Below are 24,109 nucleotides of genomic sequence, written 5' to 3'. Positions count from 1 at the left end.
TGCAATTACTATTATAGGGTCGGTAGATGATAAAATTATAGAGATTAGATAGTTTTATTCTAGCGCGGGGCGGTGGTGGTAGCGGCCCAGCCCCCAGCCTCGCCCGGCTGGGCAATCTAGGCGAGGCCAGAGGCTCTGCACGGGACTAGGCCTCGACACCCCACTCTTGTTAGAGTCGATATACCCAGCGTTGCCTGGGGGAAAATACATTTAAAAACTTTTGAAAACTTTAAAACATAACATAGCAATGAAAATAAAACTCAGTTAATTGAAATAAACCCGAGCGCGCCACGAATCGATTCTTTAAATATAGACTGTACAAATAGTTATTAAGCTGGGTGAGTGTACTGGCAGTCAGTAATGTAGACTGTAGCCTGGTTATTAAGTAAAGTGAGTGTACTGGCAGTCTATAATGCAGACTGTAGCCTGGTTATTAAGCTGGGTTAGTGTACTGGCAGTCTATAATGTAGACTGTACAAATAGTTATTAAGCTGGGTTAGTGTACTGGCAGTCAGTAATGTAGACTGTAGCCTGGTTATTAAGTAAAGTAGCAGGTACCACCACAGTCAGTATGCACTGCTGTACTCATAGCAGGTACCACCACAGCAGTATGCACTGCTGTAATCATAGCAGCTACCACCACAGTATGCACTGCTGTCGTGAAAGCAGGTACCACCAGTCAGTATGCACAGCTGTAGTCATAGGATACCACCACAATCAGTATCCACTGCTGTAATCATAGCAGGTACCACCATAGTCAGTATGCACTGCTGTAGTGATAGCAGGTACCACCTCAGCCGGTATGCACTGCTGTAGTGATAGTAGATACTGCTATCGAGTTGGTAGATACTGCTATATAGAGTTAGTAGATACTAAAACAGTCAGTATATACCACTACAGTCAGCCAATACTGCTACAGTCAGTATATACTACTATACAGTCAGTACATACTAGTACGGTGAGTAGCTATTAAAGTCCGTAGATACTACAATAGAGAGTAGATCTTGCTATAGAGTTAGTAGTTACTACTATAGTCAGTGGATACTACTATAGTCAGTGGATACTACTATACAGTTAGTTGTTACTACTATAGAGTCGGTAGATACTACTGTAGGCCCAGTAGATACTACTACGGTCAGTCGTTACTACAATCAGTAAATAATACTCCAGTCAGTAGCTACTATTGGCTCAGTAGATACTACTGTACAGTCAGTAGATACAACTACAGAGTCAATAGATACTACTTCCTCTGTTGTATGTAGGGTGGTGTAAATATAATTTTTGAGGGGGGGTGTCCACAATTTTCGGAAACCTTTTACATCAACTATTTACCCCACAATTTCTACAACATTTTGGACTTTTGCAAGCTTCTTCTAATTTTGTTGGTGGAGAAATGTACAAACGGCCCACCGGGCTTTCACAATACCTTAGTATCTGTGTGTGTATATGTAAGGTTTTTAAGAGACAACAAACTCCGTGATAAGAAGGCTCAGCTAATCGAGTCTCTCACCTTTCTGAAGAGATGCCGCGACTCTAAGGTAATACCAATCTCATTTACTCTAACTTCTGCTGCTGTAACTCATTCCACAAGTAGTGACTAATTCCATGCCTGCATTTCCATAAATATGCTAAATTCCTCTTGATATGCAAATCCCTTTGTCAAGGCGCTCTTCCCCCTCCAACCCAGCTTAAATATACGCTGCCAAGCCTGGTGGTGTTCATTCAGACGCTGTCTTTCCGACAGACCTGTTCTTCACCTGAAGACGGCTGCTTGCGTTGTGGCTGAAACGTCGTGAGAATTCCCTTATACGTGACTTTACCGAAAGAACCAAGAAGATGAATCCCTGCAGTCATGAAAGCTTTAAATCGAAATTTTTAAGAGAAGTTTTTAAAGATATTTTTCACCCGGGCAACGCCGGGTACTTACCGCTAGTACCTAATAAATGAAACTGAAAACATAGTCTGGAACAAGCGTCGTGGTGATGTCACCGCCACTTCGTGGCGAATGACAGTTGTCTTCTTTTGGCTTCCGAGGTGCTGCGTTCCTTGGAACGAAAATACCTCAGGTCCCGAGCAGGGGCGCTGGGTCAGCGTGTGTGTTGAGCACACGGCGCTCTCTGTTGCTTCGTCAGTCTCTCCACCGCTGAGGTGATTGCCGAGTCGGCACGCTGGTCACTGTCGGCAGTGCCCGTGTTGGCAGGGATGATGGGTCCGGCTCCGTCTGCGTCGATGTGCGCGATCATCCCGTCACCAGAAACCACTCGCACCAGACATTGTTGATCCTTGTAGACTGTGGAGCGCCTGTCGTCTCCCCCCCCCCCCCCCCCTCTTCAAGAGAGTCCTCTTCCAGTTGTTTGTACGACTCGTGCTGCAGAGAGGACACGCTACAGATCAAGTTATATCGTTCCGTGTCAGTCTCTGATCCGACCCTCAACTAAACTTCGCCTGTGGGTTGCGATTTCAAGGGACACTCTCACGAATAGTGGTTGCACCAGTTTTCCCTCAAAGGGTTGACTTTGATCTGAGCACAATCCGAACGATTGTCACTCTATGATCGTGTTTGCTGTACAGAACGATCTCGCCATCGGTAATAGTAATGCTTGGCACTCTTCCCCAGGTCTGGATTGCAATACTGCGAGCACCAGCCATGGCTGGCAGCCTCAATGACGCAACAACAAAAAAACTCTCCGTGATGCGTGGCTTCTGACGATGCAGAGCTCCCTATCAATTTGCCAGTCACGAGGGCAATCCCCAGAGCCGACCACTCGCAGTACTTCTTCTTCTTTCATATGGCATTGTGAAAAGGAACAGTTTTTATTTCAAATGATCGTCATGAATGAATGCAAAGGTTTCTTATCCAGTCCAATGATGTGGTTGATGCAGTGTGAATTTTAGCGATACCGCCAGGATGTGCATGGATGGAGCATTCATCGGTGATGTGCTTGATGGTTTGGACTTCTCCAGTCGCAGTTGGGTGTTTCGTTGAACAGTGCTGATTTCTATTCTTGCTTATATATGATATTTTCCACCTGTTGTCTATATTTGGTCTGAAAAATTATAAAAATGTAAAAAATGAAATGAATTTTTTGAAAAAACTGTTCCCGAAATTATGCTAATTTATGTAATCATGAAAATGTTGATTATATGCTAATTAGGTAGGTGTAATTGTATTCAGTTATGCAAATGTATGTAATTATGCTAATTAATTCAAATATTTCTTCTGCTTCGTTGTCTAGGGTTGTATTATCACTGGTCAACAAAAAACACGTTTTTTTCTGGCCTGGACTTTTGCAGCTGTTCTAGACTAATTTCAGGGTGCTGATTCCAAATCTGATCTCAGATTTGCTCTATCACATCTCATTTTATGCTATCGGCATACCCCATTTTCATTGATTTTACCCGAAATTAACTCTGTCACATGATTGCAAGTTGTTGCGAGTCAGTAACTGCTTTAGTGTTAAAATATGGTGCTGTATTTTTAGGATAGTGTTTATAATACATTTATGTAGATATCCACATTTATTTAATATTTTTCTTCTGCAGTTTTTATTGAAAATGCAATATTTGATATCTCAAAAACCTGATGTGATAGACACAAACTGATGCCAGATTTGGAATCGGCACCCCAAAATTACCTTAAGACCATTGGAATACCTTATGCCAGAAAAAGTGTTGACCAGTGAATTATCAATTAGGATAATACAATGATTCTCACTTTAACTTTTACTGATTATGTCTTAGTGTGTTATATCAGGTCTCAAAATTCAGATCTCTCCGCAGGATATAGTTCTTATAATTAATATTATTATGCATGGACTTAGGAAGGCACCACTCAGACTCTTCTGTGTTAAGCAACTTTAATCTCAAAAAAACACGTAACATTCTAATATGCGAACTCTTATGCAAGGAATGCCAACACAGTACTCCTGGAGATGTCATCATTGAACCGTACATTTAACCCTCAATAATTATGTTTGTCAAACTGGGTAACAGAACAATTGGCTCATTCTTCAGAATAAGGTGATCATACACAGCGACAGGAAATTAATGTGACAATATTCATACGAACAGTAATAAAGAAACATGTGCCTAAGCAAAGATAGACCTCAATGAATTCATTTTTTAGATTATGCAATTAACGTAATGCCTTGGAACAATGGTGTGCAGTAGTGTGCTTGCTTGTCTAACAAATGTGCATCAATTGGCTAAGGGCTTTAATACATTCGCCGGCAAGATTATGTGATGAAAAGAAAGCTTTTAACACAATTGTATCCCTGTTTGTGTGTATTCGTTTTGGGCAGCGTTCCCCACAATTCCATCACGGGTTGGAAGTGTTTAACATTTTTTGCATCAGACTTGCAGTCGCTGTCAAAAAGGGGCGCTGTGGCCTTTGAAGTCCTGAAGTCGTGACCTATTGTGCAAGGGTGTGCTTGCTGTCACCATGTATTCCGTCCTCTCATCACGGGTTGGAAGTAAAAAAATATATTATTTACAGTGAGGGAAAAAAGTATTTGATCCCCTGCTGATTTTGTACGTTTGCCCACTGACAAAGAAATGATCAGTCTATAATTTTAATGGTAGGTTAATTTGGAGAGACAGAATAGCAACAAAATCCATAAAAACGCATGTCCAAAATGTTATAAATTGATATAGATACAGTAATCCCTCGCCACTTCGTGGTTCAAGTTTCGCGGCCTCAGTGCATCGCGGATTTTTCAAAAATATTAATCGAAAAAAAAATTCAAAAATACCGCCATATTGGCAGCCGTATTGCGGAAAGCAGCGTTGTTTCATCGTGATGCGCGAGAGAAACGGTTTCCCAGGATGCCAGACAAAGAGAGAAACTCTCTCAGAGGCTTTGTACATACCCACGGGCACTCAGACAAGGCACGTGATTGGTTCCCGGCGCGAGATCGACGAATGAGAGCACGGGTGGTTGTATCCCGTGAGCTGGTTGGCTGCGCATCATCGTTGTCATTGTCGTCGTCGTCATTACTGGAGTCAAGTCTCAAGATACTACTGTCATTGGTGAGTGTAGAACACCATAATACGTATCGTATGAGAGAGAGAGTGAATGTATAATATTAAGGTTTTATAATTAAATAGATTTAAGTAAAATATATATATAAAGTATAAATATACATATTTTAAACATTCTGTTACCCACACACACATATACGGAAATTCCTAGGGGGCCAATCCTACTTCGCGGATTTTCACCTATCGCGAGGGGTTCCGTTCCCCATTAACCGCGATAAACGAGGGATCACTGTATACCCAACCCACAGGTCTGCAAATACTGCCCCCTCTTACTCTGCAGGTTGAACCTAAGAATTGAGTGTTCAACTTCACATTCTTTCATTAAAGGCCTGTGACAGAAGGTGAATCTACTGGGGCTTCATTGTCTCAAGCTTACACATCTACCGGGTCTTCATTTGACTTTGTTTTGTCTAAGAAGTCCACCCACACCTCCACTTCCACAAATTCCTGGGAGGTTCCTCGCTCTGCCTCACAGTCAGAATTCTCCTCCTGCTTCACGTTGCCTCCATCGATGTGAAGGTCCGATTTTGGAGTTGAATCTTCATCTTCACATTTTACCTTCACATCTTCGCTCTCTACCATCACATCTTCACATTTTACCTTCACTTCTTCGCTCTTCACTATTGCCTCTTCACATTTCACCTTCGCCTCTTCAAATTTCACCTTGATACATTTCATAGTGTCCAAGCTGGAATGTACTTCTGGTTCTTTTTTCAGGAGGGATGGGCTCATTGCAGCACTTTGACTTTCACAAGTAGATTTCAGACTACACTCCTTGGGGATCTTCTGATGCCTGTGTGTTCTCTGGTGTCGATGAAGAACTGATGACTGTGCAAATGCCTTCTCACAGACAGTGCACTTGAAAAGTTTCTCTCCTGTGTGTGTTCTCTGGTGTGATTTAAGAATTGATGGCTTTGCAAACGCCTTCCCACACACACTGCACTTAAAAGGTTTATCTCCTGTGTGTGTTCTCTGGTGTCTTTGAAGATGTGATGACTTTGCAAACGCCTTCCCACACACACTGCACTTAAAAGGTTTCTCTCCTGTGTGTGTTCTTTGGTGGGTCTGAAGATATGACGACCATGAAAATGCCTTCTCACACACAGTGCACTTGAAAGGTTTCTTTCCTGTGTGTGTTCTCTGGTGTTTATTAAGAGACGATGAATATGAAAATGCCTTCCCACACACACTGCACTTGAAGGGTTGATCTCCTGTGTGTGTTCTCTGGTGGGTCTGAAGATTTGTTAAATTTGCAAACGCCTTCCCACACAGAGTGCACTTGAAAGGTTTCTCTCCTGTGTGTGTTCTCTGGTGTGATTTAAGAAAGGATGACCGTGCAAACGCCTTCTCACACACAGTGCACTTGAAAGGTTTCTCTCCTGTGTGTGTTCTCTGGTGGTTCTTAAGATGTGATGACTGTGCAAACGCCTTCCCACACAGAGTGCACTTAAAAGGTGTCTCTCCTGTGTGTGTTCTCTGGTGTTTATTAAGAGACGATGAATATGAAAATGCCTTCCCACACACACAGCACTCTAAGGGTTTCTCTCCTGTGTGTGTTCTCTGGTGTGATTTAAGAATTGATGGCTTTGCAAACGCCTTCCCACACACACTGCACTTAAAAGGTTTATCTCCTGTGTGTGTTCTCTGGTGTTGTTTAAGAGCAGATGAATCTGAAAACGCCTTCTCACACACAGTGCACTTGAAGGGTTTCTCTCCTGTGTGTGTTCTCTGGTGTCTTTGAAGAAGTGATGACTGTGCAAACGCCTTCTCACACACAGTGCACTTGAAAGGTTTCTTTCCTGTGTGTGTTCTCTGGTGTCTTTGAAGATGTGATGACTTTGCAAACGCCTTCCCACACACACTGCACTTAAAAGGTTTCTCTCCTGTGTGTGTTCTTTGGTGGGTCTGAAGATATGACGACCATGAAAATGCCTTCTCACACACAGTGCACTTGAAAGGTTTCTTTCCTGTGTGTGTTCTCTGGTGTTTATTAAGAGACGATGAATATGAAAATGCCTTCCCACACACACTGCACTTGAAGGGTTGATCTCCTGTGTGTGTTCTCTGGTGGGTCTGAAGATTTGATGACTTTGCAAACGCCTTCCCACACAGAGTGCACTTAAAAGGTGTCTCTCCTGTGTGTGTTCTCTGGTGTTGTTTAAGAGTAGATGAATCTGAAAATGCCTTCCCACACACACAGCACTCTAAGGGTTTCTCTCCTGTGTGTGTTCTCTGGTGCTGTGTCAAGTTTCCAGTACGATCCGTGCTGTTTGCATGCTGGTCGCATTGTTTCCTTCTTGTACTGAACTGCGCTGAGTGCCTTTGCTCCATCAGGCCAATTCTGCAGAGAGAGCGTCAGCTGCAAACAGAAAAGCATGTCCACACCATCTATGTGAGTATTGAGGCACAGAGGAATGCATATAAACACAGTCACACATGACTTACACATCTATAAATATTCATATTTTCATGATATAGTGAAAGAGATTCCCCAATTCATCACAAAGGGCTGTTAAGGCACACAATGCGAGGGCAAATGGTCATAAATATGCCTGGACACCCTAGTGTCTTCAAAATTAATGTTTACCAAAAACTCCAAGCACACAATTTTGGTTGTCTAGCTACAACAGGAATATTTATTTAAGAAAAATTAGCTAACATAGCAAAGGCTGTTGAAAAGAACACTATTTGTATTATGCAGAAATGTATAAATTAATGTTCATTTGCAACTTAGAGGTGTGAAGCCAGGCTCAGATGAGCTTGAATGCGAGGATGAACAGATCTAACTTAAGCTGCATATGTGCAGTGTTAATTTCCTGACTGTTTCCATTCTTATAAAATTTTGTTCTGTACCTGTTGAATTCCATGATGAAATGGGGCCTTGCATATGTTCTATAAAAAGATCACCTCCCTGGGAAAATCTTGACTTAAAACTTTCGTGACAGCAGGAATTCATATTCTCTGGTTATTTCGGTAAAGTCACGTAGATAGAAAATAATAATACAAATAAAGTGAATAGAAGAAAAAAAACGCCTAATGTAGACTGTAGCCTGGTTCTTAACCTCGGCGAGTGTATTGGCAGTCTATAATGTAGACTATTGCCTGTTTTTTTGACGAGACCTTTGCAATGGACTAGACCTTGGCGATGGACACTCACAGCTTTGTGTAATAACAGCCATAGAGGGTTCACGTGGGGATTGGCTTGCCGGTCCCGCTTTGTAGCCAATAAGGGGTGAGCCAGGGAGCATGGCCTCGGCGTGATCACGGCATGTTAGCAGGGGTGATTGGCCTGGACAATCGGGGCCTCAGCTAATGGGAAGCCGGATCAGAGGCGTGGTCCCGGGATTGACAGGGAACCATCGGGAACGGTCAACGCTGTCTACGGAGGATTGGCTGGGGGGTACCACGTGACGAAGGGATTAAGAGAGCGAGGGAGAGAGAAGTCGGGAGCAGACTTGGGAACGAGAAGAGCAGGAGTCACGCGCGTACGGGGCTCTGGGTGCCACGTGCGCGGTGGGGACTTGGCGGGAAGTCTGCCCGCTTTCCGTTGTCTGTCAGCAACGGGGAGTGTGTGAAGTGTAACTGTGGAAGTTGAAAATAAAAAGGACTGATTCCGGAAGCCGTCTCAAGAAGGTTTATTACATTGGTGTCAGAAGTTCTTCTGCGACCGTTTGGACGATCGTCAAGATGACCAAGCACCTCAGAAAAAAGAACCTGCCCGAGCCTCCATCGGAGGAAGAGGCCGAGACGGACGAAGATGAGCTGTTGGGGGCTACAGCCCCTATGCCGCCTGCTGATACTGCTCTCCTCGACGCCTCTCAGCGTCGACTGGGAGAAGATGCGACCACCGCAGGAACGAAAGACGGATGGCGGCTGATGGCGGAGCAGATCGGGTCGTTACGCGTCATTCTGCTGAGTCTGGTGACCGCGGTAGCGTCCTCACCAGCCGTGGGTCGCCAGATTGCGGATCAGCTGGACGCCGCGGGAAGGGGTCCTACAAAAAAATCGGAGTCCGCCATTGCTCCTGCCACGCGGGAAGAAGCCGACGTTTTGGGCGGGGCGGCTGCGCTGGAGCCGTCGGCCGCCATTTTGGGCGCGCCTGCCGCCACGCGGCCGCCGGACGCCATTTTGCCTGCGACGGGTGGAGCGCGGGAACCGCAGTCGGAGACGCCCGCGGCGCGCGCTTGCCACCGCAGACATCGCCTTCCACAGATTAAAGAATTTCTCGCCGGGGGCGATTGGAGTGCTTTTACGTGGCGCTTCGAGTCAGCCTTTAGATCCGTGCATTGGACGGAGGAGGAGGCGCTGGGAGCGCTACCTACACTGCTTGATGTTTCTCTGGGGGTCTTCCGCTCCATCCCGGCGTCCAAGAAGAAGACACTGCGAGATGCATTCGCAGAGATGGCGGAATTTTACGACCCACCGACGTCAGCCACCAGAAAATTTATGTCGCATCGCCGAGGATCGGAGGAGTCGCCTTTGGCTTATCGGGGGGCGTTAATGGCGCTGGCCATGGCTGCCTATCCCGACGCGATGGCCGATCATTTGGATCCTCTCATCCTTTCCCGTATGCTGGATGCTGGAGTTGTCTCAGGAGCTCAACATTTCTCTATCAGTGTGCGGCCACGAACCGCTTACATCGCGATGGGTGGCGCGCTGCCTGGACGCTAAGTTTAACATCAAGTGCTGGGACCAGATGGCGGCGTGGACGGGGAAACCCGAAATCGACAGGACGCCCTTGGGGTGGTCTCCACGACGGGTCGTGCACTGCTCCGACGACTCTGGCGACGACGACGTGCTGGCTACTGCTGTTCCGCATGGGATTCCGGGACGGCGGCTGCGCGACCAGCGTGGTGACTACGCAGGCCGTCCACGTGCGGGGGCCGGGTCATCCGACCGCCGGCCGACGACGGCCGCGTGTTTCAAGTGCGGCAGACGAGGCCATTTCGCCCGCGACTGCCGCTGCCGACCTCTGCTGTCGCCTCTTCCGCCAAGGGGACCTCCATCTCCTCCACCTGCTGCGGAACTGCAACAATCTCGGGCGAGTCGGCACAAATCGGACACCCGGCAGGTCGTGTCACATCATTCATCCACTCGCACTCATTCTTACACTCTTAAGGATAATTTTACTTCTCCTGCACCATTTACACACTCTGCTACACAGTGGAAGAAATTGGCTCGCAGCGTTGTGGCTGCGGCGTCAGGCTCGTCGACGGTACGGGGTACCATCGACGGCGTTGACGTCCGTATTTTGGTGGACACTGGCGCATCTGCCACCATCATTTCAGATGTTATTTTTCATTTGATGTCCATTCCTACGTCGCGGATACCCAGGGTTAATGATGCGTGTGTTGCCGCAAATGGGGGTAGCATGGGTATCTGTGGTCAGGTAGATGTGAGCATCGCTATCGGAAATATTACCGCCGCAGGACCTGTGTTGATCTCTCGCTCGCTAGCTGTCCCATGCGTGCTTGGTACTGATTTCCTGCGCCGGATGCCGCTGAAAATACGGGTCGACCAGGATTATTTGGAAATGCCGGGGGGTCGTAGGATGTCGTTCCTGCCTTCCCTGCTGGCCAGTGCGCCTACAGGTAACGCAGTTACTGCCGTAGTCGCTGCTACGGTGGAGGTTCCGTCGGGAGCGCAAATGCTCATTCCGCTGCGTTACCGAAAACCCCTTCAAATTGAAAGGAATGCGAAGGGCGTGCTATTATCCCCATCAAATTTGGTAGCTAAATCTTTTTCCTTGGCGGCGGCACAAACGATCGTGCGACCAGGTCAGGCACCTTTCATACAGGTGTTGAATGGGGGACCTGACCGCGTTGTTGTTCCGGAGGGATCGGTGCTGGCTCACGCCACTACCGATTTCGCCTCTTGTGACGAAACGCCGCGCGCCCGGATGCCCGCTGGTGGGCCTCCACACGATTGTTCGCAAGAACGCTGGATCGCAGATTCATGCGGGGAAAATTCTTCTTTGTCGAATGAGCAAAGGAATGCTCTGCGTTCATTATTGCTACGGTATGCGGATGTTTTCAGCAGAAATGAATTTGGACCTCGGCCGCACGTCGCTTTTGTCGCACCATATTGACACCGGAGCGACACCTCCCATCTGTATGCACCCTCATCGCATGAGCCCAGCGGAAAGGGAACACGTGCGCGGAGCAGTAGATGAATTGCTGGCGGCGGATATTATTACGCCGTCCAACAGCCCTTGGGGCGCGCCCGTTGTTCTGGTTAAGAAAAAAGATGGTGGTACAAGATTTTGCGTTGATTTCCGCCGGTTGAACAAAATTTCGGTGGCGGACGCGTACCCTTTACCGAGGATGGATGACTCATTGGATGCTTTATCGGGTGCTAAATTATTTTCCACCCTTGATCTGTCCTCGGGCTTTTGGCAGCTTCCCCTCGATGATGAGTCAAAAGCCAAAACGGCATTCCGCACGCCGCAAGGTCTCTTTGAATTCAATCGGTTGCCTATGGGCTTGAATGCGGCTCCAGCGACGTTTCAACGGCTCATGGAATTGGTGTTGGCTGGACTACAGTGGGAAACGTGCTTCATATATTTAGACGATATCATTGTTTTCAGCCGCACGTTCGAGGAACACCTCCAACGCCTGGAGACGGTTTTCCAAAGAATGCGGGCGGCTGACCTCAAGTTTAAGCCTAGAAAATGTCACCTTTTGCAACACTCCATCCGTTACTTGGGTCATATTGTCAGCTCGGACGGCGTGTCCACTGACCCTCTGAAAATCAAATGTGTTCGAGAAGTGGCCCACACCCACTTCCGTGGGTGATGTTCGGCGGTTTATTGGATTCGCTTCCTATTATCGCCGCTTCGTTAAGAACTTTGCGACGTTGGCGAAACCATTACACGTTCTAACGGGCAAAAATCAAAGGTTTAAATGGGGAGCGGAGGAAGAAAGTTCTTTTAGATCACTTCGGGAACACCTCGCCACGGCGCCTACGCTAGATTACCCAGACTTCTCACAGCCGTTCATCCTTGATACGGATGCTAGTGATATCGGCATTGGGGCCGTTTTGTCGCAACGTAAGGACGGGTTGAGCGAGTGGTGGCGTACGGCAGCAGGGTTCTGTCCCCTGCGGAAACGCGATATTGCGTGACAAAGCGGGAACTATTGGCGATTGTGCATTTTGTTCGATTGTACCGGCCGTACCTGTATGGAAGGAAATTCCTCGTTCGCACTGATCATGCGGCTTTGCAATACTCCTTGAAATTGGACCAGCCGTCAGGCCAATTGGCTCGGTGGTTGGAATCGTTACAGGAATTTTCCTTCCATATTACAAAGAAGTTGAAAATAAAAAGGACTGATTCCGGAAGCCGTCTCAAGAAGGTTTATTACATTGGTATAGAAAAAAAGTCCAGGCAGCTCCAACATAGTGTTACAGAGCCTAATGAAAGAATGCTGCTAGACTAATTTGAAGTGAGACTTTGGATGCCAAACCAGAGCTGGTCGTGAACACATTAACCAGTTATAGGAGCTCCTCCACCACGTGTAGAACGACCTGATTATTCATGGAGAGCTGAGCAGGTGCAGTGTTGAATGACATTAAATTCCCAGGGAGGTGTTCTTTGGGTCTTTTGGTAAAGTCACGTCACTTAACCGAAAGACCCAAAGAATATGAATTCCTGCAGTTACGAAAGCTTTAGGTCAAGATTTTCCCAGGGAGGTGATCTTTTTGTAGAACATATGCAAGGCCCCATTTCGTCATGGAATTCTCCAGGTACAGAACACGATTCTCCAACTCAATATCATTGAGTAGCCATGACCAGATCATCAACATGCGTAACATGGTTGACCAGCCGGGGACGATCCCTTGACTATAACCAGGCATCGATTAGGGTATCATTGTTACTCTATGAAATGCATTTTTTATAGGGCCATTGCGAGCTTCTCAAAACACAATTATTTGAAAATGTTACGTAATGTAATGCATGGGGCCAGAGGGAATTTCGTCCACAGGCCAAATTGAACAGGAAAGGGATCCGACTCCGGGTCACGCAGCTTTAGATGGGCCATCCAAAAATCATAAAAATCCTCAACGAATGTGAGCAGAGGCAGAGATATCTAAAACAAAAAACAATCCAAAACCCCAAGCTTCTTTATGGTACTATAGGCCGTAATTACACCAAGAAAGCAGAGATCTAGTTTCTGCTGAAAATCCGTACTCCTGTGCTATAGCTGATGGACAGAAAATACTGCAGCCCCTTGAATAGCGAGGAGGTTACATTCTTGGAAAGTGCCGTGTGAAAGGTAGAATGGCAATATTCAATACTTAAGCCTTACCTAAATAATAGGGTTAGGTAAACGGCAACTAAAATATACATCACAATTGAAATAAGTACTGTATTGTATTCCAAATAAACTAAATTACTGAAATAAATGTGGAGAAACTGTATACAAAACATTCCAAGATGAGTATAAATGTATATAAATAAAGCAGACTTACTGTGTTTTTTTGAGAACCAATTGCACCAACACTTTGAAACAAACACACATCAAAAATTCCATGCGTACTCAAGGGAAAGTTATTATGTTTTTCACACAATTTTTACCTTACCTGTTCACCTTCAACACCTGTAACACCTGCACACTCCAACACCCCGCCGCTGCTATATTTTTTCTCATTTACCACATTATCCTTACATATAATCAGGCCTGCATTTTTGCCACAAAATTCATTAACTTCCGGCTCCTTATTGTCCTCTCTGCACACGCACGGCTCACCTCTAATATACTGTAATATTTCATCATGGAACCTTTGCCAGTACCAAAATATGAGAATAGGTTTTCCCTGTTTTTCTGGCAACAAAACAGGTGTTAAGATGTTAAAACACCAAACTGAAACCTTTGACAAGGAATCATGTGTGCATTAACCACAATACTTGTGGTCAGAATGCAAAAAAAACACTCTGATAGAAAATGCATGGTCTGCTGCTGAGGCAGACTGTTTTAAAAGGTTTGAAATGGGTGTAGCCCAAGGGTCTTAAAGAAGTGGCCGGGGCAAGTGATGTTAATGTAATAAATTAGCATGTTAATGTGAAATCGAAGAGTGGTGCAATCAAAAGCGGCCTCCCTACAAGACAGAAGGAGTTAGGCTCTACCTGGGTAAACAACAACTACCACCACGACAACAATAACCACGATGTGAACTTCTCACTTCAGATCTCCATGAGCGCGCACGAAAATAAATCACGCTTGCTAACACAGAGCGCACGGCCGGGATACACTGCCGAGATCATCGATGACCTCGCCATCGAGAAAGTTCAGCAGCATCTGACAAGCACAACGGGGTGTCAGCCAGATGCGAACTGCCCATATCCCCCATATAACACCCCAAGTCTTCTTCCAGAGGAGGAGGTGAGGGGGGGGGGGGACGAGGGAGCCTCCGGGACCCCGTGAGACAACCCCAGGATGGGTGGTAGGGATACAGACCGGCATAAGAGATATCACAGGCCATGCGACCCAAGTACGCGAGGAGGTAACCCAAGTATGCGGGGAGGTGACCCAAGTACACCTGAATGTGACCAAGCTGCAGTCCACAGCGGAGATAGTCCAATCCGAGGTGGGAGGGCTATGCTCCATGGTCGGGGGGCTAACCAGGCGAGTATCTCAATAAGAGGCAGAACTCGAACAAATGCGCACTGGGAGGGTAAGGGGGAGTGGGCAAGGGGCCTCTTATGGAGACACCGCCCTTCCCCTTGCGTGCTATCTATGCGACCAATGGGGGCATCTCGTGAGAGACAGTCCCCAGATCGCCCGCGTGAGAGAAGCATCAGGGTTAAACACCAAGGCCTCCCTAAAGAGGGGACCACAGAGGGGTGCAATCCACGTGGTCCCAACACAAATAAACTTTCGTGATAATGGTGAGCGAGTGACCCCCACACAGATGCCGACAACAACACCCCAGAATGCGGCGACTGCGGGTGACTGGCTGCGGGAGCTGGTGGCAGGAATAATGGGGGCCACGTCGCTCGTAGAAGGGCAGGTGAACAGGCGGCGTACCCGGATTCTGCTGGACACGGGGGCGGCGGTAACGTCACTCGTGAGTGCAACACACTGCAGCGTGATCGGGGTTGACGTGAGCCGCCTACAGGCCCCGGATCGTGCGCTGCACACTGCAAGTGGAAGTGGGATGGGACTGCTGGGGAGGGTCACCCTTAAGGGTCGCCACGGACACCAGGTGTGTAACCAGGAGTTATACGTGTCGAGCGTGTTATGCCACGAGTGTATTGCAGGTACCGACCTCCTGGGAAAGTTGGGGCTCAGCGTGCAGCCACCGTGGAGGGCAGCGGGGAGCGGATTCCTTTCTTGGGACAAGAGCCGGGTTGCCCTCGCTTCAAGCCCGTGGCCGCTATCCTGGCGTCGGCCGTCACCGTCGGCATTGGTGTTCCACTGGGTTTTCCGTTTTTCTTCCAAACCTAAACTCAAAATATATTTGTTGGTGGTCAAACAGTCCAATGCAGGACCCTCCTGAAACATAATCTTTAACTGCTAAATAACAAATTAAATTGAAAAACCCTGAAACACAGTACAATATTTTTATTTTACCAGGTGAGGCCCACTGAGCTGCATAGTTCTTTTTCAGAATCGACCTGGACACAAATGATAGCTCAACTTTGTGGGGTATAATATGGAAATGTTTTGCAGCAAAATTCTCAAAATGCATGTTTCTAAATGTGGAGAAAAATCAATGCCACAACAGGGAGAGAGAGAAAAAATAAAAAAATGTAAACTGCAATCATAAATGCGTCAGGGTTGGAATCGAACCCACGCCATTCTGCATACCATGTGAGGTAGTTGACATCTTGCCACCCTAGTACAATATATCACACAAAAACAAATTACAGTGAAACCTTGGATAAGCCACTTTTTGTGAACTGGTCGCGTCTGAAAACAAGAGCGGTATAGCAGCTGAAGTCGGCTTGACCTGGTAGGATAAAAAAAACTGTAGAAATATTTTAAAGAAAAAAAATTCTAAGTAGTGAGCCAGATGAAGACAAATTAAACTTAAGCAGAGAATTAAAGCAAATGCAATCAGGCGAGGGCAGGAGACAAGGCCCCGCATGGCTAGGCCCCGCGTTGTAATGTTCTAACCTGGACATCGATTCCATCCTCGCTGCTACTCAATTGATATCCCTACGAGAGGAGCGAGGCTCTACCTGGGTAAACAACAACAACCACAACAACCACAACAACAACCACCACAACAACCACCACCACGATGTCAACTTCTCACCTCGGATCTCAGTGAGCGCGCGTGTGGACTGGCAGCTTCCTGGTGTCTCGTGACGTCACGCGGCAGCAGGAGGTGACATGACGTCACTAGCGGGGTTCATCACACAATCCCCTCCCGCAACGAGCGGCGGTGTAATTGAATAAATTATGTTATTATAGTAGGTTTTTACCCTTTTAACTGGTACAAAACTGACACCCTTTTGTACCAGTTAAAAGGGTAAAAACCTACTATTATATTTTGCCACTGGTAAAAGAGATCTCAGTGTAAATTATGTTAATGAGCCGGGCCCACGTGGGGTGATTGGGCTTGGCTGCTGAACCCGTCGCAATGAAATCGCGACGGTTTTCCTGAATAAATTATGTTAATGAACCGCCAGTGACTGGGCGTGACTTTTCCCAGAAAATGATTTTTACTGGAACCGAAATCGAGTGACCAACTAGACGCGACGTCACGCTCAAAAGCGCGGTAGAGGGGGGGGGGTTGGGGGGTTAAATACCTTGGTGACATGACGTCACTAGCAGGGAACAGCTCTCCCTGGCGTCTCACGCCAAGTTAATGAGTGGTGACGTCAGAGAGCGAGGTCAGGGTTAGAGTTTAAGTTTATTTAGATTACATTTATATTGTTGCCTCTCTTGAACAAAGACCCCTTGGGTGCGTGAGCTCAATAACAACGTGAACATTATTGTGTGTGTACACTGTGTGTGTACACTGTGTATGCAATGTGTATGTGTGTACACTGTGTGTGTGTGTACACTGTGTGTGTACAAACTGTGTGTTTGTGTACACTGTGTATACAATGTGTATGTGTATACAATGTGTATGTGTACACACTATGTGTGTGCGTGTACACTGTGTTGGCACAGTCGGGGGTACAGGTGGTGCATTGGCCAGTCAACAGAGTCAGTCGACCCATGGCACCTGGGTCTATCCCGTGCACATAGCCTGGCACAAACGCCATGGTGACGTCACCGCCACTTAGTGGCGAATGGCGGTTGTTGTTCTTGTAACTGTGGACAGTGCTGTGGGGGGAGGGCCAATTCCGATTAGCCTTTCCCCTCGTGGCATTCGTAGCTACCACATCAGCTAAATGGGGGCTCTGGATGGGTGTGAGGGGCTGGTAACCCCTCCACCTTCAATAAATTACAACTAAACCACGTCTAAGATTGCACTTTAAGGGTTTCTCTCCTGTGTGTGTTCTCTGGTGTTTATTAAGAGCAGATGAAACTGAAAATGCTTTGCCACACACACTGCACTTGAAGGGCAATTTTCCAGTGTGTTCTCTGGTGGCTCTGAAGAACTGATAACCATGCAAATGTATTCTCACACACAGTGCACTTGAAGGGTTTCTCTCCTGTGTGAGTTCCCTGGTGCTGTGTCAAATTTCAAGTACGATCCGTGCTGTTTCCTTCTTGTACCGAGCTGCGCTGAGTGCCTTTCCTCCATCAGACCAATTCTGCAGAGGAAGCGCAATATACACAGTCACACATGACTTACACGGCTATACTTTTTCATATATTCATGATATAGTAAAAAAGATTCCCCAATTCATCACAGGGGCTAAGGCACACAATGATAGGGCTAATGGTCATACATATGCCTGGAAACCCTAGTATCTTCAAAATGAATGTAAACCCAAAACTCCAAGCACACAATTTTGGCTGTCTGGCTACAAAAAGAATATTTATAAAAATTCAGCAAGCATAGCAAAGGATGTTGAACATAATACTCTTTGTATTAATGTTAAATCGCAACTTAGAGGTGTGAAGCCAGGCTCAGAATTGTTTGAATGCTTTGATGAACAGATCTAACTTCAGCTAGAAATGTGCTGTGTTAATTTCCTGACTTTATTCATTCTTAGAAAAAGTTCCAGAAAAAAACAGAAATAAACAATTGTTTTGATTTAACCTGCGTGTTCAATTGAGTTAATATATTTTACATCAGATACAAACTTGACACTGTCACACACTGGCATGGTAAATATGTGGTGGTGTCCAGAACCATGCCTGGCAGCCTTCATCTGCTCAGTATTAATGTTTCCTCACTTCACCATGTAATTAATTGAGGATCAATCAACATAGAAGTCCATAATAAGTTCGGCTTTCACTTCTCAATAATGTTTGCTGTCGACGATTATCAAACTCTAATTTTTGAATTCATAATGCAGTGATATAACTGCGCCACCGCTCCTCACATATATACAGTTTTACATACACATACATTGCACGTGGATCATTAACACGTGCTATAAAAAACAGCCACCATTCCAATCAGATGCTTACCCTGGTTTCTCACCGTTCGTGGCTCCGCCCCCTACCTGCCTGCTAACCCGTCTGTGTTGTGTGTGTCTTAACCGCTATCTCCGCCTCGCTGTGCGCTGCGTTGCACCGCTAGCTGAGTAGTTAACCTTGCGTCCAATAAACCTGGTAAGAAAAACTGGTAAGAAAACAGCACAGATACAACATATGTTAATACACGGAAACACCAACACAATGAATGAACACCACATCATCATACCATTGTCTTAGATAACATGTTTCTCAACAATAGATCCTGGATGGACCAGGCCCCTACATTACCACTGAATAACTATACAAGAGCATAAGCTGCTGTTACATAAAGGCACATCGTGTATTCATCACATTGCACCCCAAATGTACATTATTACACATAACACTGAATTGTGGATGAGATATTTCGTCATCCTTGCTCTCAGGATCGCAATAAAGTTACTTGGGTACAAGTTTGACTCGATTTATTAAATTACAAGTAACATTCACAATAAGGAAAGTACAGTAGCAGGCTTCGTTGTTAACTAGCACTCGTATTTATCATAACAATTTAACAGCATTATAAAGGCATTTGCATCATTATAACGGTCATTCTAACATTATAACAGCATTGCCAATATATGAACATAAACGGACTTACAGACAATGCTTCTTAAAGTCCCACAATGGACAATTGCGGCTGGCTTCACTGGGACGCGATGTGTGCCGCCATCTTGAATTATGTGTGTAATGGCCGACACCCCGTGGTTTAGCGGGAATCTTAAATCGCAACTTCCTGGTCACGTGACCAAAATTAGCATCAAAAACAGGAAATTCCTGTGTACATACGCCCCCCCCCTCCCCCCACCTGCCGTGAGGCTAAACCCCTGCCGTGAGGCAGAACAGTCTATAATCTGTTGCCTGCTTCTTTACCTCACTCAGTGTACTGCCAGCCTTTCATGTCGACTGTATCCTGCTTTTTCAGCTGCTGACCATATTACCAGCTTTTTATGTCTACTGTAGCAATGCTTATGTCATTGAGTCAGCATACTGGCAGTCTGTAATCTAGACTGTAGCCTACTTCTCAACTTACCTGTACGTACTGCTGCTCTTTAATGTAAACTTATTTCATCTTATTTCTTCACTGCATTTCTATTGTTTCGATTGCGCACGTCACGCTATTTACTGATATGTAGTACTGCGATGCCGATTAATATGTTATACTGCTAAATACGTTGGATTTTCTTAGCTACAGCTCATTGCATTTCGTCTATCGTTTTGTGACATTTGTGGGAACATCACCCATTTAAATTTTGCCTTTACTTTTCACCAAAGCGGGGAGCACGCAGGGAGGATCAATGTCCACAATATTGTTGACCTTGCTTTCTTACGGTGGGTGAGGATCATTGTGAGAGAGACATTGTTCTTCCATACCAAAAAAACACCATCGCACAATTTCTTGACACTAACAGAGCATACGATGCCCTACAATAACACATTTTTCTGTCGCAAGGCCAAGATGGGTACCACGTCAAGACTCCTCCAATTACAAAGCTGCAGGACAAAGACATCCTAACGAAACTGTCTCCTCTAAAAAAAAGTATATTCCTTCGTGATCATGGACAGAGGAGGACACCACATTATGGTGCGCCAACCTCTTTCACCAATCTTAATTTTAGAACTTTCGTGACTGCAGGAATTATTATTTGTTTCTTTCGGTTAAGTCACGTCTAAAGATAAAATAACAAATTAAATTAAATAATAGAATACGACGTTTCGATTGCAACACAAGCAATCATCATCAGGTATAATGAAATAGCGACATAAAATCTAACCAGAAAACTATAGACAGACATATTAGCAGACAGATATCACCAAGATACATAGCGAGAGCAACACAGGTAACAGAGAGGGGTGATCGTCTCTGTGTGGTGGCCTTAAATAGACAGAGGGGGGGGCGGAGGCAGAGAGAGGGAGGAGGGTTAGAGAAAAAATTAGCATATCAATGAGTGGTCAACAGACGTCGTGCTGCGAATGCGACGGCACGGCAAGCAAGCCTGAAAATCAGGAGAAGGACACACTAAAATTAAATAACCTAGTAAAATATCGAAATGTAATGTAATACAACACAGAGGGTCGGTCAACACACAATTAACGCATAGCCTGGTTGATTACGTATTTCAAAGATTGCTAAGTTAGAATTTAAGTGTGAACAATCTAAAGAGAGGACACAGGCAGAGAAAACAAGTCGCCAGAGAGAGAGAAAAAAGATAAGCTTAAAACTTCCCCGTAGAAGTGGTTCAATCTTAATTTTAGAACTTTCGTGACTGCAGGAATTATTATTTGTTTCTTTCGGTTAAGTCACGTCTAAAGATAAAATAACAAATTAAATTAAATAATAGAATACGACGTTTCGATTGCAACACAAGCAATCATCATCAGGTATAATGAAATAGCGACATAAAATCTAACCAGAAAACTATAGACAGACATATTAGCAGACAGATATCACCAAGATACATAGCGAGAGCAACACAGGTAACAGAGAGGGGTGATCGTCTCTGTGTGGTGGCCTTAAATAGACAGAGGGGGGGGCGGAGGCAGAGAGAGGGAGGAGGGTTAGAGAAAAAATTAGCATATCAATGAGTGGTCAACAGACGTGGTGCTGCGAATGCGATGGCACGGCAAGCAAGCCTGAAAATCAGGAGAAGGACACACTAAAATTAAATAACCTAGTAAAATATCGAAATGTAATGTAATACAACACAGAGGGTCGGTCAACACACAATTAACGCATAGCCTGGTTGATTACGTATTTCAAAGATTGCTAAGTTAGAATTTAAGTGTGAACAATCTAAAGAGAGGACACAGGCAGAGAAAACAAGTCGCCAGAGAGAGAGAAAAAAGATAAGCTTATAACTTCCCCGTAGAAGTGGTTCAATCTTAATTTTAGAACTTTCGTGACTGCAGGAATTATTATTTGTTTCTTTCGGTTAAGTCACGTCTAAAGATAAAATAACAAATTAAATTAAATAATAGAATACGACGTTTCGATTGCAACACAAGCAATCATCATCAGGTATAATGAAATAGCGACATAAAATCTAACCAGAAAACTATAGACACCAGTATGTTGATGAGTATGCCAACATTAAGAGTGAGCACCTTCTTTACATTCTACTGAATCAAACCCGCCTGTGTGTGAACAGTATGCTCATCTCTGGGACTTCATCAATGCCGAAGGAGATGCAAACTGTCACAATGTGAGCTGATTAGTTATTTTGCCTTCATCCTTCACAGCTCCACCAAGATACATGCATGAGAAGACTCGGGATGCCATGACGTACATCAGCCAATATGCCACTCCCCATCTCTTCATCACCTTCACTTGCAATCCCAAATGAAAGGAGATCCAGGTTTACCTTAATCCAATCCAAAAGCCACCAGACAGACATGACATCTTAACGAGGGTCTAAAATTCAAAGTTTATGACCTCATGATGCTTATTATGACCAACGAAGGCGACATGTTTGGATAGGCAAGCAGTAACTTGCACACCATTGGGTGGCAAAACGTCGTCCACCTCATGCTCACATTTCGCTATGGATGAGGGAAACAATTCATGCAAGTCACATTGACACATTTATCAGTGCTGAGCTATCTCAACCCCCATCAAGACCCTGCCCTTTTTCTATGTGGTCTGCAACCAAATGGTCCATGGCCCATGTGCCCAGTTCTATCCAAATGTGCCATGTATGCAAGACCACAGGTGTACCAAGAGGTATCCACGGAACTACTTGAAAGACACTCAGTCGGCCCATGATGGCTATCGTCACAGAAATACTGAGCATGGATTTCAAACAACGCTCAGACCTGCCACTAACTCGCTAATTAAGGTTCACAACCGGTGGATCGTTCCCTACTGCCCTCTTCTGTGCAAGATCTTCCAGGCCCACTTTACCGTGAAATTCTGCTATTCTAAAAAAAGCCATCAATTATGTTTGCCAATACATCAACAAATGCTCGGACATGCCTGTCTTTGCCTTACAAAACAGAGGGGCAAAGTGTGCATGAGCTTAACCTTTTTTCCAAGGAAGATACATCAGCAACAATGAGGCCATTTGCAGAATTCTTGGCTTTCCCATCCATGACCGTTCCCCCACAGTCATCCATTTGGCACTTCACCTCCAAAATTGTCAACACATCTACATCACCAAAGGAAATGTCCCACAACAGGCCCTGGCTCCACAAGATATAATTATTGCGTTCTTTGTTTTGTGCGCAAGCTGCCAACCTGCTCTACCATTAAGTTTCCTCCTACTATACATGTGTAATAAAGGATTTCGCCGACACACTGCTGGGTCTCCGTCTCTCTCTCTTTATTCTCATTTGACTCTCGCACTCCGCTGGTCCCGACAGCGGACTGGCTGCTCCTCTCGCGCGCCCCGCATGCGCCTTCCGTCAGTCGCACCGCTCCCCGCTCCCGCACACCGTTGGCTGACGGTGTGCTCGAAGCGTCTCCAGCCACGTGGCTGATGGCGCGGGTACCCTTCGGCCACCCAACGTGTTCCTGCTCGGTGACTCCACCAACTGACCCGGAGCCCCTTCCGGATCCCATTTATATTCCCTTCACCACGTGATCCTGTCTCCACCCTCTCACCACGCCCTTCACCGAACCTTCCAGATCCCGACAGCCCATAGCGCCCCGCTAGCTCCGCCCTTAGGTTCCGCCCCTGCTCTCCTCGCATCCGATTGGACCGGAGGTGAGCGGCGGACCTTCACGTACGCCCCCATACTGGGCCCCGCCCCCAATACCCCGGGCCGTATGATTGGCCCAGAGCCGAGCAGCGAAACCCCGCTTACGCTCGCATTACACATGGACTGCTAAAAAAATTGGAAGCGACGTGCTGCTGTTGGTGAATATGATGGCTTAGGACGAGTCTACACAGTTCATCCCAAGGCAGTGGCCTCAAGGTGCACATGGCCTGGCACAAGCGTCGTGGTGACGTCACCACCACTTAATGGCAAATAGCGGTTGTTGTCTCTATCAGCGTCAATCCAACCATATTCAACTACTGTCAGTAGCAACACGCGCCTGTTCAACTTCCACGGCCCACGACTACACGCGACTCAAACTTGCTCCGAGTTTCTGTGTATCTGGAACTTCTTTCACACCATACATAGCCGACCGTGCTAATTTATAGGTCTCTGTGTGTACCTTGAACGTCTTTCGCACCATACGTAACCAACGGTGCTAATCTATGGATCTCTGTGTGAGTCTCTGTGTATCTAGAACTTAATTCGAACCATGCGTAGCTGTCCCTGCAGAGTAGGAGCGGCTGGTATCTGTGGAGCTGTAGGCTGGGTAAATCTGTCGGCAGGAGCGAGAGACAATGAAGCTCCCGCGCATTCACTCGTTACCAACATCATATTTCCACTCATAAGTTGCTTGCCTAATTGCCTCAGCAACTCAGTGTTTCGTATCGAATCTCATCTCAAACAATCTAAAGGTGCCCCCTAAGTGGCAGCTGCCCCTGTGTGGC

General features: G+C 46.0%; 2 protein-coding genes across 2 annotated transcripts in view; one reads left to right on the top strand and one right to left on the bottom strand.

Moving 5' to 3' along the window:
* Nucleotides 1-24,109, top strand: part of LOC144738160 (uncharacterized) — a 443,570-nt gene that overhangs the window by 194,746 nt on the left and 224,715 nt on the right. The window lies entirely within an intron of this gene.
* LOC144738138 (uncharacterized) lies at nucleotides 3,841-16,359 on the bottom strand. Its single transcript, XM_078621081.1, has 3 exons — nucleotides 16,300-16,359; nucleotides 15,307-15,481; nucleotides 3,841-7,399 (listed from the first exon to the last, which is right to left on the bottom strand). The coding sequence occupies exon 3, from the start codon at nucleotides 7,369-7,371 to the stop codon at nucleotides 5,413-5,415; it is 1,959 nt and encodes a 652-aa protein (XP_078477207.1). The 5' UTR covers nucleotides 7,372-7,399; nucleotides 15,307-15,481; nucleotides 16,300-16,359; the 3' UTR covers nucleotides 3,841-5,412.

This window comes from Lampetra planeri, chromosome 78 (genome assembly GCF_965212315.1).
Source record: "Lampetra planeri chromosome 78, kcLamPlan1.2.h2, whole genome shotgun sequence".
Classification (NCBI taxonomy): domain Eukaryota; kingdom Metazoa; phylum Chordata; class Hyperoartia; order Petromyzontiformes; family Petromyzontidae; genus Lampetra; species Lampetra planeri.
This window is presented reverse-complemented; position numbering and strand designations above follow the sequence as displayed.